At 52.2% G+C, this 16,903-nt stretch overlaps 1 protein-coding gene across 1 annotated transcript in view; it reads right to left on the reverse strand.

Moving 5' to 3' along the window:
- WFDC1 (WAP four-disulfide core domain 1) overlaps window positions 1-15,086 on the reverse strand; it is a 52,270-nt gene extending 37,184 nt beyond the window's left edge. Inside the window, exons 1-2 of the mRNA XM_075316407.1 lie at window positions 14,929-15,086; window positions 4,769-4,964 (exon numbers count right to left, since the gene is read on the reverse strand). Coding sequence (XP_075172522.1) covers window positions 4,769-4,964; window positions 14,929-15,057 — 325 coding nt within the window. The 5' untranslated portion in view covers window positions 15,058-15,086. The remainder of the gene's footprint in view (window positions 1-4,768; window positions 4,965-14,928) is intronic.
- Window positions 15,087-16,903: the final 1,817 nt, after the last annotated feature.

Consider the following 16,903-nt stretch of genomic DNA (forward strand, 5'->3'; position numbering starts at 1 on the left):
CATGGAAAAAGACTTAGGCATCTTAGTGAATAAGAATCTAAATTGGAGTGCCCAGTGTCAGGCAGCAGCCACCAAAGCAAATAGGGTGATGGGATGCATTAGAAGAGGTCTGGGGGCACGAGATGAAAACATCATTCTCCCTCTGTACAAATCACTAGTCAGACCACACTTGGAGTATTGTGTGCAAGTGTGGGCGCCGGTGCTGAAGAAAGACATTACTGAACTTGAAAGGGTTCAGAGGCGGGCTACTAAAATAATAAATGGAGTGGGTGCATTACAATACACGGAAAGGTTATCAAAATTAGGTCTATTTACTCTAGAAAAGAGAAGACTTAGGGGGGACCTAATAAATATGTACAAATATATCAGAGGGCCATATAGAGATCTCTCCCATGATCTGTTTGTACCAAGGACTATGACAAGAACAAGGGGGCATTCTTTTCGATTGGAGGAAAGAAAATTCCTACATCAGCATAGAAGAGGGTTCTTCACGGTAAGAGCAGTGAGGCTCTGGAACTCTCTTCCTGAGGAAGTGGTGATGGCCACTCACTGAATGAATTTAAGAGAGGAATGGAGGCATTTCTTGTTAGCAAAAGTATAGAAGGTTATAAATAGCATAGTCTTACAGGTAGATAGAAGAGCGACCTAGATTATTAGAGGAATGGGTGGGCTGCAATACCAAGACAGGTTATTAAACTTGGGGTTAGTTAGTTAGGAAAAACAAAGGCTTAGGGGGATCTAATCACAATGTATAAATATATGAGGGGACAGTACAGAGACCTTTCCAAAGATCTATTACACCTAGGCCTGCGACTGGAACACGGGGGCATCCGCTAAAGCTGGTGTCACACTAAACGACAGCGACAACGACGTCGCTGTTACGTCACCATTTTCGGTGACGTAACAGCGACCTTGTAAGTCGCTGTTATGATCGCTGCTTAGCTGTCAAACACAGCAGAAGCAGCGATCATAAGGTCGCTGTGCTACATGTGCAGAGAGCAGGGAGCCGCGCTTAGCGCTGGCTCCTTGCTCTCCTGCAGCACACATCGGGTTAATTAACCCGATGTGTGCTGCAGCTACATGTCACAGTTCAGAGAGCAGGGAGCCGCGCTTAGCGCTGGCTCCTTGCTCTCCTTGCTACAGTATGCATCGGGTTAATTACCCGATGCATACTGCAGCCACATGTCACAGTGCAGGAGCCGGCGCTGGCAGCAAGAGCGGCGGAGGCTGGTAACCAGCGTAAACATCGGGTAACCAGGGAAAGGTCTTCCCTTGGTTACCCGATGTTTACGCTGGTTACAGCTTACCGCAGCTGCCAGTGCCGGCTCCTGATCGCTTCATTTCGTCGCTCTCTCGCTGTCACACACAGCGATGTGTGTGTCACAGCGGGAGAGTGACGACCAAAAAATGAAGCTGGACATTCAGCAACGACCTGCGACCTCACAGCAGGGGCCAGGTCGTTGCTGGATGTCACACACAGCGACAGCGACGGGACGTCGCTGCAACGTCACAGAAAATGGTGACGTAGCAGCGACGTCGTTGTCGTCGTCGTTATGTGTGACACCAGCTTAAGTCTTGAGGAAAGAAGGTTTAATCATAATCACAGATGAGGATTCTTTACTGTACGAGCAGTGAGACTATGGACCTCTCTGCCGTATGATGTTGTATTGAGGGATTCACAAGTAAAATTTAAGCAGAGCCTGAACGCATTTCTTGAAAAATATAATATTACCAGTTATGTATATTGGATTTTATGACAGGGTATTGATCCAGGGAACTAGTCTGATTGCCGGATGTGGACGAAGGAAGGAAGTTTTTTCCCCATTGGAGCTTATTTGTCACATTGGGTTTTTTTTTGCCTTCCTCTGGATCAACATGTTAGGCTACGGGGTGAACTAGATGGACTTAGAGTCTCCCTTCAATCTTAAAAAAACTATAAACTATAAACTTACAACATGAATAATGCAAATTAATTATTATTCATCATTATTATTAATATTAATCCGTTATCACCAAATAAGGAAAGAAGATTTGTTGTTTTAATGATGTATTAATTAATTTTCGGGGTTACTCCACCCGCTTCAAGGGGGGTTTGTAAAAACATTAAAATTAATACATCTAGTTATCAAATATTTCATAGTAAGACATATATGTCTACAGTTCTGTTTATGTTGAAGGGCATAGTATATTAATAAAGTTTTTATAAGGAATAAGTATTAAAATATCCATATTGAATATATATATATATGCTGAGCATGGAAGGATATATATAAATCCTTCCAGAAGCTTCTGGTAGCTTCTAGAACATTATGTCATATGGAACTATGTTTAACTAAAACCCCTTATATGGACTGGACAGTTGTTATACAACACACGATGGAGGGGGCTATGGCTTCTCCACATTGCCTGCTGTGAGAAGACCCGAGGCTGCAAAGATGAAGACACGCTAAGAGATGACACCCCCTGCTTTGCCATTCAGGACCCAAAGAGAGATGGGTAAAGATTTCCCATTGATCAGTATGGACTAAATGAACTCTTTGCGTAAGCTATCAAAGTATATTATTTTTCCTTTCTGTAACTGAACCCTGGCAACCATTTTTAAATAGATAAAATATATTTATTTTTTACATTTTTTGAAGTTTCTTTCTTTCATGCACTTTTACGTATTTGAAGAAAAATATATTTAAGAGTATATTTTTTAACAACAAGTCGCCTCACCACCATGGTACACAAGTCACCTCACCACCATGGTACACAAGTCACCTCACCACCATGGTACACAAGTCATCTCACCACCATGGTACACAAGTCACCTCACCACCATGGTACACAAGTCGCCTCACCACCATATTACACAAGTCGCCTCACCTCCATGGTACACAAGTCACCTCATCACCATGGTACACAAGTCACCTCACCACCATGGTACACAAGTCGCCTCACCACCATGGTACACAAGTCCCCTCACCACCATGGTACACAAGTCCCCTCACCACCATCGTACACAAGTCCCCTCACCACCATATTACACAAGTCCCCTCACCACCATGGTACACAAGTCGCCTCACCACCATGGTACACAAGTCACCTCACCACCATGGTACACAAGTCGCCTCACCACCATGGTACACAAGTCACCTCACCACCATGGTACACAAGTCGCCTCACCACCATGGTACACAAGTCCCCTCACCACCATGGTACACAAGTCCCCTCACCACCATCGTACACAAGTCCCCTCACCACCATATTACACAAGTCCCCTCACCACCATGGTACACAAGTCGCCTCACCACCATGGTACACAAGTCACCTCACCACCATGGTACACAAGTCGCCTCACCACCATGGTACACAAGTCACCTCACCACCATGGTACACAAGTCGCCTCACCACCATGGTACACAAGTCACCTCACCACCATGGTACACAAGTCACCTCACCACCATGGTACACAAGTCGCCTCACCACCATATTACACAAGTCGCCTCACCTCCATGGTACACAAGTCACCTCACCACCATGGTACACAAGTCCCCTCACCACCATGGTACACAAGTCACCCCACCACCATGGTACACAAGTCACCCCACCACCATGGTACACAAGTCCCCTCACCACCATGGTACACAAGTCACCTCACCACCATGGTACACAAGTCCCCTCACCACCATGGTACACAAGTCCCCTCACCACCATATTACACAAGTCCCCTCACCACCATGGTACACAAGTCGCCTCACCGCCATGGTACACAAGTCGCCTCACCGCCATGGTACACAAGTCGCCTCACCTCCATGGTACACAAGTCACCTCACCACCATGGTACACAAGTCGCCTCACCGCCATGGTACACAAGTCGCCTCAACGCCATGGTACACAAGTCGCCTCACCGCCATGGTACACAAGTCGCCTCACCGCCATGGTACACAAGTCGCCTCACCGCCATGGTACACAAGTCACCTCACCGCCATGGTACACAAGTCACCTCACCGCCATGGTACACAAGTCACCTCACCGCCATGGTACACAGGTCACCTCACCATGGGGCAGCAGCTCGGACGTTAGAGGAGCATCTGGAGGAGAGAAGGCTTTAGCTTTATTATAATTCGGGGCCTGTCTTCGTTCGGCTGCAGATGTCCTCTATGGAGAAACCCTTTAAGCCGACTGTATCTGGACGCTGCTGCGGCGTATTTTCCTCACCTGCACAGTACTGTATATCTCTGCTCCCAGGGGAGAGGGGTGACGACCCACATGGCGGACATTACATCTCCAGGACACGGTCACCCCACGATCCCAGGAGCAGACATAATGAGGTGACGAGTATACCTGAATATGAGGAGGGGACAGTGTGGGGGGGTCGTGCTACCTGGGGGGACAGTGGGGGTGTCATGCTACCTGGGGGGCGGGTCAGTGTGGGGGGTCGTGGTACCTCGGGGTCAGTGAGGGGGCTGTGGTACATGGGGGTGTCAGTGTGGGGGGTCGTGGTTCCTGGGGGGTCAGTGTGGGGGGTCGTGGTACCCGGGAGGGTCAGTGTGGGGGGTCGTGGTACCTGTGGGGGTCAGTGTGGGAGGTTGTGGTACCCAGGGGGGGCAGTGTGGGGGGCCATGGTTCCTAGGGGGGTCAGTGTGGGGGTTCGTGGTACCCGGGAGGGTCAGTGTGGGGGGTCGTGGTACCTGTGGGGGTCAGTGTGGGGGGTTGTGGTACCCAAGGGGGGCAGTGTGGGGGGTCATGGTTCCTGGGGGGTCAGTGTGGGGGGTAGTGGTACCTGGTGGGGGCTGCACAGACTCCAGACAGGCGTAGATGCAGCCATTGAAGCAGCAGCGCTTGTGGCGTTCACACTCGGAGTCGGCTCTGCAGCTCGGCACGTCGCACGCTCGCTCCGGCAGGGTCTGCGGTGGCGGGGGGCAGCGGTCGTTCTTCTGGTAGTTGGTGTTGTGCGGGTGCAGCGGATATTCATAGTCCTGGGGAGAAAAAGAGGCAACATCAGGGGTCCTGTGCACAGTGGACAGCAGGCCGCAGTACTGCCGGCGCTCTGCAGGTGGCGCTGCAGGACATGGACCTGGCGGCAGCCCCGAAATGTCAGGTCACATGATCAGAACATCTGCTGCGGTGATGATGGGTCCGGCTATATTTACTCCCAGACATTCCTGTGTATTCCTGGAACGCTGGATTGTCAGCTCTGCAGGCGAGGCCTCTCACAGGCTGCGCTATAGGACTGGAAAAAACATCCTCCATTCACAGAGGTTAATAAGCGATGAAAACTGCTGCCAAAACCATGAGCGACGGCGGCAACTGACCCAACCAGAGGGGGTCTGCACAGCAACCAATCACAGCTCAGCTTTAAAACTAACAGGAGCCAATCAGAGCTCAGCTCTAATACTAACACAGCAACCAATCAAAGCTCAGTTTTCATTTTTGATACAGCAACCAATCAGAGCTGAGCTTTCATTGTTGATACAGCTGTGGTAAAGTGAAAGCTGTGCTGTGATTGGTTGCTATGCGCAGTATGTTGGGGTGAGGTTAATGGCGCGGGGCGGAGCGCACGGACCGCGGCCTGTCTGGTTTCCATCGGGCTATGGCGATGTTGCCATGGATACAGACGCGGTGTATCCGCCCCGGCACTGCCAGTCCTCTCCTGTCACAGGATCGTGTCCTCAGCTGAACTCCCAGCCACAGACAGCTGAGAATCCCAGAGCGGAGCTAATGCCGGATCATCCTAAGAAAACACCGGACACCAGCGCCGCGTCCCACCCACCCACTGCAGCGCCTGCATTCTGCACCTGAACCCGGGAGCTCAGGATGAACGTGATGGAGGGGATTGTGGGAGCTCCGGTACATAATACAGCGGGAATGGGGGCTCTGGCATGTGGTGAACCCCCGCCACAGCACGTGTGGTGATCCCCCGCCACAGCACGTGTCGTGATCCCACGCCGCATGTGTTGTGATCCCCCGTTGCATGTGTCGTGATCCCCCGCCGCACGTGTCGTGATACCTCGCCGCACGTGTCGTGATCCCCCGCCGCATGTGTCGTGATCCCCCGCCGCATGTGTCGTGATCCCCCGCCGCATGTAGGAAACAGATGGGAAGGGCACCACCCGGTGGGATCTTCTGGTATACAAACAAATAGTAATGGAAAAAAGAGAGAAAAAGGTGTACCAACATGGGATCACCACACCATAAATTAATTAAGAAATACATTTTATTAGATTAATTTGTAGCCAGAAAAAACACGAGACAAATGTCTCCACACTTGGAGTATCACACTTAGAAAACACACAGTGACACAGGATAAAAACACTTAAAAAGCCGTAGGCGTAAAAAACATGTCCGTTAGGAACCAATAATATATGATAATCAATAAATATAACAAGGACGCTCCAATAAATATTGCACAAGGCCCGTTCCTAGGATTTAAGCATCTGGTATGGTAAATGTGTGCGATAGAATACCTGGATGAGTATAGATAGTATGGTGTGATAAATCACTATATAGAAACACTCGAGACTGATAATACTCAAAATGCAATATATATAAACCAGTGGACAGGCCATAAGTTGCATGGATACAAAAGAATCTCTGATAGTACACGTCATATAGTATAAATAGTATCCTAGTATGGATCTATCCACAAAGTACACACAGATCTCTATATATGCAAAATAGCTCTAGAAGCAGAATGTCCCAACATGATTATATCCACAAAAACCTATGCAGTACATAGCAATATTGAATCAGTATTTCTATCTGCATAATAAATATACCCGTATAACACCGCACATAGTCAGTATCCTAAGTGCTTAAAGAAGTGCCCACTAGTTGAAAGTAAATGGGGCAAATGAGGCAGCAGCCAGGCTAGAGGATGCACAGGAGCGGACCTATACCCACCACCCCACAAGATAGATAGCAACCAAGCAGGTGGGGTAAATAGGAGGAGCGACCAAAAGGGTTCCTGGCATGGACGCCCCACGCGTATCACCACGTATACAGTGGCTTCCTCAGGGGAAAGAGAAGGCCCCCCCGCCGCATGTGTCGTGATCCCCCGCCGCACGTGTCGTGATCCCTCGCCGCACGTGCCGTGATCCCCCGCCGCATGTGTCGTGATCCCCCGCCGCACGTGTCGTGATCCCTCGCCGCACGTGTCGTGATCCCTCGCCGCACGTGTCGTGATCCCCCGCCGCACGTGTCGTGATCCCCCGCCGCATCTGTCGTGATCCACTGCTGCTGATTATCAGGCATCACTCATGGATCTGTGGATCTCAGTGGATCCTGCACACCGGATCACAGCAGGGCATCCTCGCAGCCTCTGTGCGTCTCAGACACCATTGACACCAGTGAAGAGTGTTGTTCCCCTCTGTAGAGTGAAGGAGGCAGCGCTGCCCATGTACAGAGTACAGCAGCTTCAGGATTACATCCTAGCACTGCTGCTCCTGAGTAGGTGCACCAGGACGGCTGTGGCCAGCACCAGCCATGTGCTCACTGGTCAGTCAGCTGTAGAGTGAAGGAGGCAGCGCTGCTCATGTTGAGAGTACAGCAGCCTCAGGCCGGGGCGGGTTACATCCTAGCACTGCAGCTCCTGATTAGGTGCACCCGGACAGCTGTGGCTAGCACCAGCCATGTGCTCACTGGTCGGTCAGCTGTAGAGTGAAGGAGGCAGCGCTGCTCATGTATAGAGTACAGCAGCCTCAGGCCAGCCATGTGCTCACTGGTCAGCTGTAGAGTGAAGGAGGCAGCGCTGCCCATGTTTAGAGTACAGCAGTGTCCGGCCGGGGCGGGTTACATCCTAGCACTGCTGCTCCTGAGTAGGTGCACCCGGACGGCTGTGGCCAGCACCAGCCATGTGCTCACTGGTCAGCTGCATATAGTGAAGGAGGCAGCACTGCTCATGTATAGAGTACAGCAGCCTCAGGCCGGCGTGGGTTACATCCTAGCACTGCAGCTCCTGATTAGGTGCACCAGGACGGCTGTGGCTAGCACCAGCCATGTGCTCACTGGTCAGCTGTAGAGTGAAGGAGGCAGCGCTGCCCATGTATAGAGTACAGCAGCCTCAGGCCGGGGCGGGTTACACCCTAGCACTGCAGCTCCTGATAAGGTGCACCCGGACAGCTGTGGCTAGCACCAGCCATGTGCTCACTGGTCAGTCAGCTGTGCAGGGCGGGATCTCTCTGAGGAGACTGCACCGACCGTGTCCACCAAAGATGTTCCACGGGAGGCTGTGGACGATCGCTCTGCTGAGTGACCAGAGACTGTCCGGCCAGAGAGAGGGCACCCCTGTGAGGTCAACAGTACGGGATGACCCTGGAGGACGACCTCTGGGCTTTCCTTGTGGCAGAAAGAGAGAACCTGCCCCCAGACCAATGGGCGGGGGGTCCTAGCTCCGCATGTTACTGGAGAACCGCAGAAGGACGACTAGGACCTCTAAGAAGCCAGAGTGCGGCACGCTGAAGATGGAGATTCTGCCAGGTTTGGGCACAACGAGCCTCCTCAGTCCCAGATGTTCACCTGGTGCAAGAATGGCTACAGCTCGAGACCGCTCTCCGGCACAGACGGCGGACAGGGGTTGTGGACCGGTTTATCCAGGCTCTACCGAAAACCGCGCAGAGCTGGCTAGCCCAAAGAGATCCCCAGAATGCAGGTGACCTTGTGATCCTCATGGAAAGATACCGGAGAAATCAAGGGAGCCCGAGGTCACCTTGCCGGGATGCCCAAAAAAGAGGGTTCAAGTCCACATAGGAGGGGCATTCAAAGAGTCCAGAGGGGTCAGACCCGGCATCGGGGCGCACATCTCGTACCATTGCAGGAGGGTCATATATCAGCCCATTGTCCGATGGTATCAGAACTGATGGACGGTGCGGTAGGGCGGCACTTCTCATATTTGGTACATCCCGCGGGCAGCACGGCACCACACCCTGGTGAGAGACCTCAGCTGTGGCAGGTGAGGGTGAACGGTGTGACGGGACCCTGGTAAGGGCCACACTCCCGCATGAGCTAGTCCCTGGGGAGGGGGTGAGCTGTGTCCATGGCCATGCCAAGAACTATCCTAGGTGGACATAGGCGCAGACTGTGGCTCCGTGTCCGAGAAGTAGAAGAAGTAAGAGTGGTCAGGGACATGTCGCGTGCTACCGGTATCGACATGACTTTCCATTGCTCTGGGATCCGGCAGTCCGGTGTGCGGCCAGGAGCTGGCCATGGTGACAGGACCACCACACACGGTGACAGGACCACCACACATGGTGACAGGACCACCACACACGGTGACAGGACCACCACACATGGTGACAGGACCACCACACACGGTGACAGGACCACCACACACGGTGACAGGACCACCACACACGGTGACAGGACCACCACACACGGTAAATGGCTGACGAGGAGGATGAGGAAACTTCTCCTGGAGAACATACCCCTGACCTGGAGGAGTCCCAGGACCACTATGGGGCCAGGTAAAAGAGCGCCCCTCCGAGGCACAAGGGGCACAATCCAGGGATACAAACATTGCCTCGAGTCAGACAATATAAGCCTGAGGATCGGGTACTGGGGATCGGGCACTGGGGATCGGGCACTGGGGATCGGGTACTGGGGATCGGGTACTGAGGATCGGGTAATGGGGATCAGGCACTGGGGATCAGGCACTGGGGATCGGGTACTGGGGATCGGGTACTGAGGATCGGGTAATGGGGATCAGGCACTGGGGATCAGGCACTGGGGATCGGGTACTGGGGATTGGGTACTGAGGATCAGGCACTGAGGATCAGGTACTGGGGATCGGGTACTGAGGATCAGGTACTGGGGATCGGGCACTGGGGATCGGGTACTGGGGATCGGGCACTGGGGATCGGGCACTGGGGATCGGGTACTGAGGATCGGGTAATGGGGATCAGGCACTGGGGATCAGGCACTGGGGATCAGGCACTGGGGATCGGGTACTGGGGATTGGGTACTGAGGATCAGGCACTGAGGATCAGGTACTGGGGATCGGGTACTGAGGATCAGGTACTGAGGATCGGGTACTGAGGATCAGGCACTGGGGATCGGGCACTGGGGATCGGGTACTGGGGCAGAAACTCTGTCACATTCCCAAAAACAGCCACAAAATGCTACCTCAAAATAGTCTTAGGTACTTGGGGTTACCAGGTCACCCTCACTAAGCATGAGCCTCCTGCTCAAGTCAATGTAAAGCCCCCGGGGCACAGAACTGGCATACAGACCTAGCCCCCTGCAGGGCTGTGGGGTGGCAGACGGTGTCCAGCCCCCAGCTCAGGACAGAGGGGGGTATGTAAAAAGTAGAAAAACCAGGTAGGACAGAGTTCTATCCTAGCACTGCGGCTCCTGATTAGGTGCACCCGGCTAGCCATGACTAGGACCAGCCATGTGTTCACTGGTCGGTCAGCAGGGGGCAGCAGAGAGGACAGGACTGGAGCTGGAAGGAGACTGCACACACCGTGCCCACCAAACTGCCCGCACCACGGGGGTACGGACGACCGCTCTGCGGGGTGACCACAGACTGGATCAGCCGTGGTACTATATACAGAGTGGGGGTAGTAGTACTGTGCACCGTCCAACTGTATAGAGTGGGGGTAGTAGTATATACAGGGTGAGGGTAGTGGTATATACAGGGTGAGGGTAGTAGTATATAAAGGGTGAGGGTAGTGGTATATACAGGGTGAGGGTAGTGGTATATACAGGGTGAGGGTAGTGGTATATACAGGGTGAGGGTAGTAGTATATACAGGGTGAGGGTAGTAGTATATACAGGGTGAGGGTAGTAGTATATACAGGGTGGGGGTAGTAGTATATACAGGGTGGGGGTAGTGGTATATACAGGGTGAGGGTAGTAGTATATACAGGGTGGGGGTAGTGGTATATACAGGGTGAGGGTAGTAGTATATACAGGGTGAGGGTAGTAGTATATACAGGGTGAGGGTAGTAGTATATACAGGGTGGGGGTAGTAGTATATACAGGGTGGGGGTAGTGGTATATACAGGGTGAGGGTAGTAGTATATACAGGGTGGGGGTAGTGGTATATACAGGGTGAGGGTAGTAGTATATACAGGGTGAGGGTAGTAGTATATACAGGGTGAGGGTAGTAGTATATACAGGGTGGGGGTAGTGGTATATACAGGGTGAGGGTAGTAGTATATACAGGGTGGGGGTAGTGGTATATACAGGGTGAGGGTAGTAGTATATACAGGGTGAGGGTAGTAGTATATACAGGGTGGGGGTAGTGGTATATACAGGGTGAGGGTAGTGGTATATACAGGGTGGGGGCAGTGGTATATACAGGGTGAGGGTAGTGGTATATAAAGGGTGAGGGTAGTAGTATATACAGGGTGAGGGTAGTAGTATATACAGGGTGGGGGTAGTGGTATATACAGGGTGAGGGTAGTAGTATATACAGGGTGAGGGTAGTGGTATATAAAGGGTGAGGGTAGTAGTATATACAGGGTGAGGGTAGTAGTATATACAGGGTGAGGGTAGTAGTATATACAGGGTGAGGGTAGTAGTATATACAGGGTGAGGGTAGTAGTATATACAGGGTGAGGGTAGTAGTATATACAGGGTGGGGGTAGTGGTATATACAGGGTGGGGGCAGTGGTATATACAGGGTGGGGGTAGTGGTATATACAGGGTGAGGGTAGTAGTATATACAGGGTGAGGGTAGTAGTATATACAGGGTGAGGGTAGTAGTATATACAGGGTGAGGGTAGTAGTATATACAGGGTGGGGGTAGTGGTATATACAGGGTGAGGGTAGTAGTATATACAGGGTGAGGGTAGTAGTATATACAGGGTGGGGGTAGTGGTATATACAGGGTGAGGGTAGTGGTATATACAGGGTGGGGGCAGTGGTATATACAGGGTGATGGCAGTGGTATATACAGAGTGAGCACAGTGGTATATACAGGGCAGTGGTATATACAGGGCAGTAGTATATACAGGGTGATGGCAGTGGTATATACAGGGCAGTGGTATATACAGGGCAGTAGTATATAAAGGGTGAGGGCAGTGGTATATACAGGGCAGTGGTATATACAGGGCAGTAGTATATACAGGGTGAGGGCAGTGGTATATACAGTAGGGCAGCAGTATATAAAGGGCAGTGGTATATACAGAGTGAGGGCAGTGGTATATACAGGGGGGCAGTGGTATATACAGGGGGGCAGTGGTATATACAGGGTGAGGGCAGTGGTATATACAGGGGGGCAGTGGTATATACAGGGGGGCAGTGGTATATACAGGGGGGCAGTGGTATATACAGTAGGGCAGCAGTATATACAGGGCAGTGGTATATACAGAGTGAGGACAGTGGTATATACAGGGGGGCAGTGGTATATACAGGGGGGCAGTGGTATATACAGGGTGAGGGCAGTGGTATATACAGGGGGGCAGTGGTATATACAGGGCAGTGGTATATACATGGGGGCAGTGGTATATACAGGGGGGCAGTGGTATATACAGGGGGCAGCGGTATATACAGGGGGCAGTGGTATATACAGGGGGCAGTGGTATATACAGGGCAGTGGTATATATAGGGGGGGCAGTGGTATATACAGGGCAGTGGTATATACAGGGGGGCAGTGGTATATATAGGGGGGCAGCAGTATATACAGGGGGGCAGTGGTACATATAGGGGGGCAGTGGTATATACAGGGGGCAGTGGTATATACAGGGGGCAGTGGTATATATAGGGGGGCAGCAGTATATACAGGGGGGCAGTGGTATATACAGGGGGGCAGCAGTATATACAGGGGGCAGTGGTATATACAGGGGGCAGTGGTATATACAGGGGGCAGTGGTATATACAGGGGGCAGCGGTATATACAGGGGGCAGTGGTATATACAGGGGGGCAGTGGTATATACAGGGGGCAGTGGTATATACAGGGGGGCAGTGGTATATATAGGGGGCAGCAGTATATACAGGGGGGCAGTGGTATATACAGGGGGGCAGCAGTATATACAGGGCAGTGGTATATACAGGGGGCAGCGGTATATACAGGGGGGCAGCAGTATATACAGGGGGGCAGTGGTATATACAGGGGGGCAGCAGTATATACAGGGCAGTGGTATATACAGGAGGCAGTGGTATATACAGGGGGGCAGCAGTATATACAGGGGGGCAGTGGTATATACAGGGGGGCAGTGGTATATACAGGGGGCAGCGGTATATACAGGGGGGCAGCAGTATATACAGGGGGCAGTGGTATATACAGGGGGCAGTGGTATATACAGGGGGCAGCGGTATATACAGGGGGGCAGTGGTATATATAGGGGGGCAGCAGTATATACAGGGGGGCAGCAGTATATACAGGGTGAGGGCAGCAGTATATATAGGGGGGCAGTGGTATATACAGGGGGGCAGTGGTATATACAGGGGGGCAGTGGTATATACAGGGGGGCAGTGGTATATACAGGGGGCAGCGGTATATACAGGGGGGCAGTGGTATATATAGGGGGGCAGTGGTATATATAGGGGGGCAGTGGTATATACAGGGGGCAGCGGTATATACAGGGGGGCAGTGGTATATATAGGGGGGCAGTGGTATATACAGGGGGGCAGTGGTATATACAGGGGGCAGTGGTATATACAGGGGGCAGTGGTATATACAGGGGGGCAGTGGTATATATAGGGGGGCAGTGGTATATACAGGGGGGCAGTGGTATATACAGGGGGGCAGTGGTATATACAGGGTGAGGGCAGCAGTATATACAGGGGGCAGTGGTATATACAGGGGGGCAGTGGTATATACAGGGGGCAGCGGTATATACAGGGGGGCAGTGGTATATACAGGGGGCAGTGGTATATACAGGGGGGCAGTGGTATATATAGGGGGGCAGTGGTATATACAGGGGGCAGCGGTATATACAGGGGGGCAGTGGTATATATAGGGGGGCAGTGGTATATACAGGGGGGCAGTGGTATATACAGGGGGGCAGTGGTATATACAGGGGGCAGTGGTATATACAGGGGGCAGTGGTATATACAGGGGGGCAGTGGTATATATAGGGGGGCAGTGGTATATACAGGGGGGCAGTGGTATATACAGGGGGGCAGTGGTATATACAGGGTGAGGGCAGCAGTATATACAGGGGGCAGTGGTATATACAGGGGGGCAGTGGTATATACAGGGGGCAGCGGTATATACAGGGGGGCAGTGGTATATACAGGGGGCAGTGGTATATACAGGGGGGCAGCGGTATATACAGGGTGAGGGCAGTGGTATATACAGGGGGGCAGTGGCATATACAGGGGGGCAGTGGTATATACAGGGTGAGGGCAGCAGTATATACAGGGGGCAGTGGTATATACAGGGGGGCAGTGGTATATACAGGGGGCAGCGGTATATACAGGGGGGCAGTGGTATATACAGGGGGCAGTGGTATATACAGGGGGGCAGCGGTATATACAGGGTGAGGGCAGTGGTATATACAGGGGGGCAGTGGTATATACAGGGGGGCAGCGGTATATATAGGGGGGCAGCAGTATATACAGGGTGAGGGCAGCAGTATATACAGGGGGGCAGCAGTATATACAGGGGGGCAGTGGTATATATAGGGGGGCAGCAGTATATACAGGGTGAGGGCAGCAGTATATACAGGGGGGCAGTGGTATATACAGGGGGGCAGTGGTATATACAGGGGGCAGCGGTATATACAGGGGGGCAGTGGTATATACAGGGGGCAGTGGTATATATAGGGGGGCAGCAGTATATACAGGGTGAGGGCAGCAGTATATACAGGGGGGCAGTGGTATATACAGGGGGGCAGTGGTATATACAGGGGGCAGTGGTATATACAGGGGGGCAGCGGTATATACAGGGGGGCAGTGGTATATACAGGGGGGCAGTGGTATATACAGGGGGCAGTGGTATATACAGGGGGCAGCGGTATATACAGGGGGCAGTGGTACATGCCGGGTCCCCTCACCTCCTCCCTCTCGGTGACCCGCGGGTGTTGCTCCCTTCTCCTCCTCCGCAGGCTGCGGGCGGCTCCGGGCGCGCACAGGGCGCAGATCAGCAGAAGGCTCAGCACCGCGCTCCGGCTCTGCCCGGCCATCCTGCAGGAGCTGAGCGACCGGGGGCGGCGCCACCACCGAGGAGGAGGAGGAGGTGTGCTGGGTATCATGCACCGGAGGGAGGGATACTGCACGGGGGTATGGTGTACAGGAGGGGGGGATAATGTATGGGAGGTGGGGGGTATAGTGTACAGGAGGAGGGTATAGTGTACAAGGAGGAGGGGGGATAATGTACAGGGGGGTATAGTGTACGAGAGGTGGGGGGGTAATGTACAGGAGGAAAGGGGGATAATATACAGGAGGGGGATAATATACAGGAGGGATATAGTGTACGGGGGAGGGTATAGTGTACAGGAGGAGGGTATAGTGTACAGGAGGGGGGTATAGTGTACAGGAGGTGGTATACTGTACAAGGAGGAGGGGGGATAAGGTACAGGAGGGGTGATAATGTACAGGAGGGTATAGTGTACAAAGAGGAGGATATACTCTACAAGGTGGAGGGGGGGATAATGTACGGGGGAGGGTATAGTGTACAGGAGGGGAGTATAGTGTACAGGAGGTGGTATACTGTACAAGGAGGAGGGGGGATAATGTACAGGAGGGTATAGTGTACAAAGAGGAGGATATACTCTACAAGGTGGAGGGGGGATAATGTACAGAAGGGGGGATAATGTACATGAGGGGGGGATAATGTACAGGGGGGAGGGTATAGTGTACAGGGGAGATATAGTGTACAGGGGGAGGATATCGTATACAGGGGGGATATAGTGTACGGGGGAATATAGTGTAAAGGGAGGATATAGTGTAAAGGGAGGATATAGTGTACGGGGAGGATATAGTGTACAGGGGGAGGGTATAGTGTACAGGGGGGATATAGTGTACAGGGGGAGGGTATAGTGTACAGGGGGGATATAGTGTACGGGGGAGGGTATAGTGTACAGGAGGAGGGTATAGTGTACAGGAGGTGGTATACTGTACAAGGAGGAGGGGGGATAAGGTACAGGAGGGGTGATAATGTACAGGAGGGTATAGTGTACAAAGAGGAGGATATACTCTACAAGGTGGAGGGGGGGATAATATACAGAAGGTGGGATAATGTACACGAGGGGGGATAATGTACAGGGGGGAGGGTATAGTGTACAGGGGAGATATAGTGTACAGGGGGAGGATATAGTATACAGGGGGGATATAGTGTACGGGGGAATATAGTGTAAAGGGAGGATATAGTGTAAAGGGAGGATATAGTGTACGGGGAGGATATAGTGTACAGGGGGAGGGTATAGTGTACAGGGGGGATATAGTGTACAGGGGGAGGATATAGTATACAGGGGGGTATAGTGTACGGGGGGTATAGTGTACGGGGGGTATAGTGTATGGGGAGGGTATAGTGTACGGGGGTATAATGTACAGGGGGGATATAATGTACGGGGGTATAATGTACAGGGGGATATAGTGTACAGGGGGGATATAGTGTACAAAGAGGAGGGGGGATAATGTACAGGAGGGTATAGTGTACAAAGAGGAGGATATACTCTACAAGGTGGAGGGGGGATAATGTACAGGGGGGAGGGTATAGTGTACAGGGGAGATATAGTGTACAGGGGGAGGATATAGTATACAGGGGGGATATAGTGTACGGGGGAATATAGTGTAAAGGGAGGATATAGTGTAAAGGGAGGATATAGTGTACGGGGAGGATATAGTGTACAGGGGGAGGGTATAGTGTACAGGGGGGATATAGTGTACAGGGGGAGGATATAGTATACAGGGGGGTATAGTGTACGGGGGGTATAGTGTACGGGGGGTATAGTGTATGGGGAGGGTATAGTGTACGGGGGTATAATGTACAGGGGGGATATAGTGTACGGGGGTATAATGTACAGGGGG

Source organism: Anomaloglossus baeobatrachus, chromosome 6 (assembly GCF_048569485.1).
Source record: "Anomaloglossus baeobatrachus isolate aAnoBae1 chromosome 6, aAnoBae1.hap1, whole genome shotgun sequence".
Taxonomy (NCBI): domain Eukaryota; kingdom Metazoa; phylum Chordata; class Amphibia; order Anura; family Aromobatidae; genus Anomaloglossus; species Anomaloglossus baeobatrachus.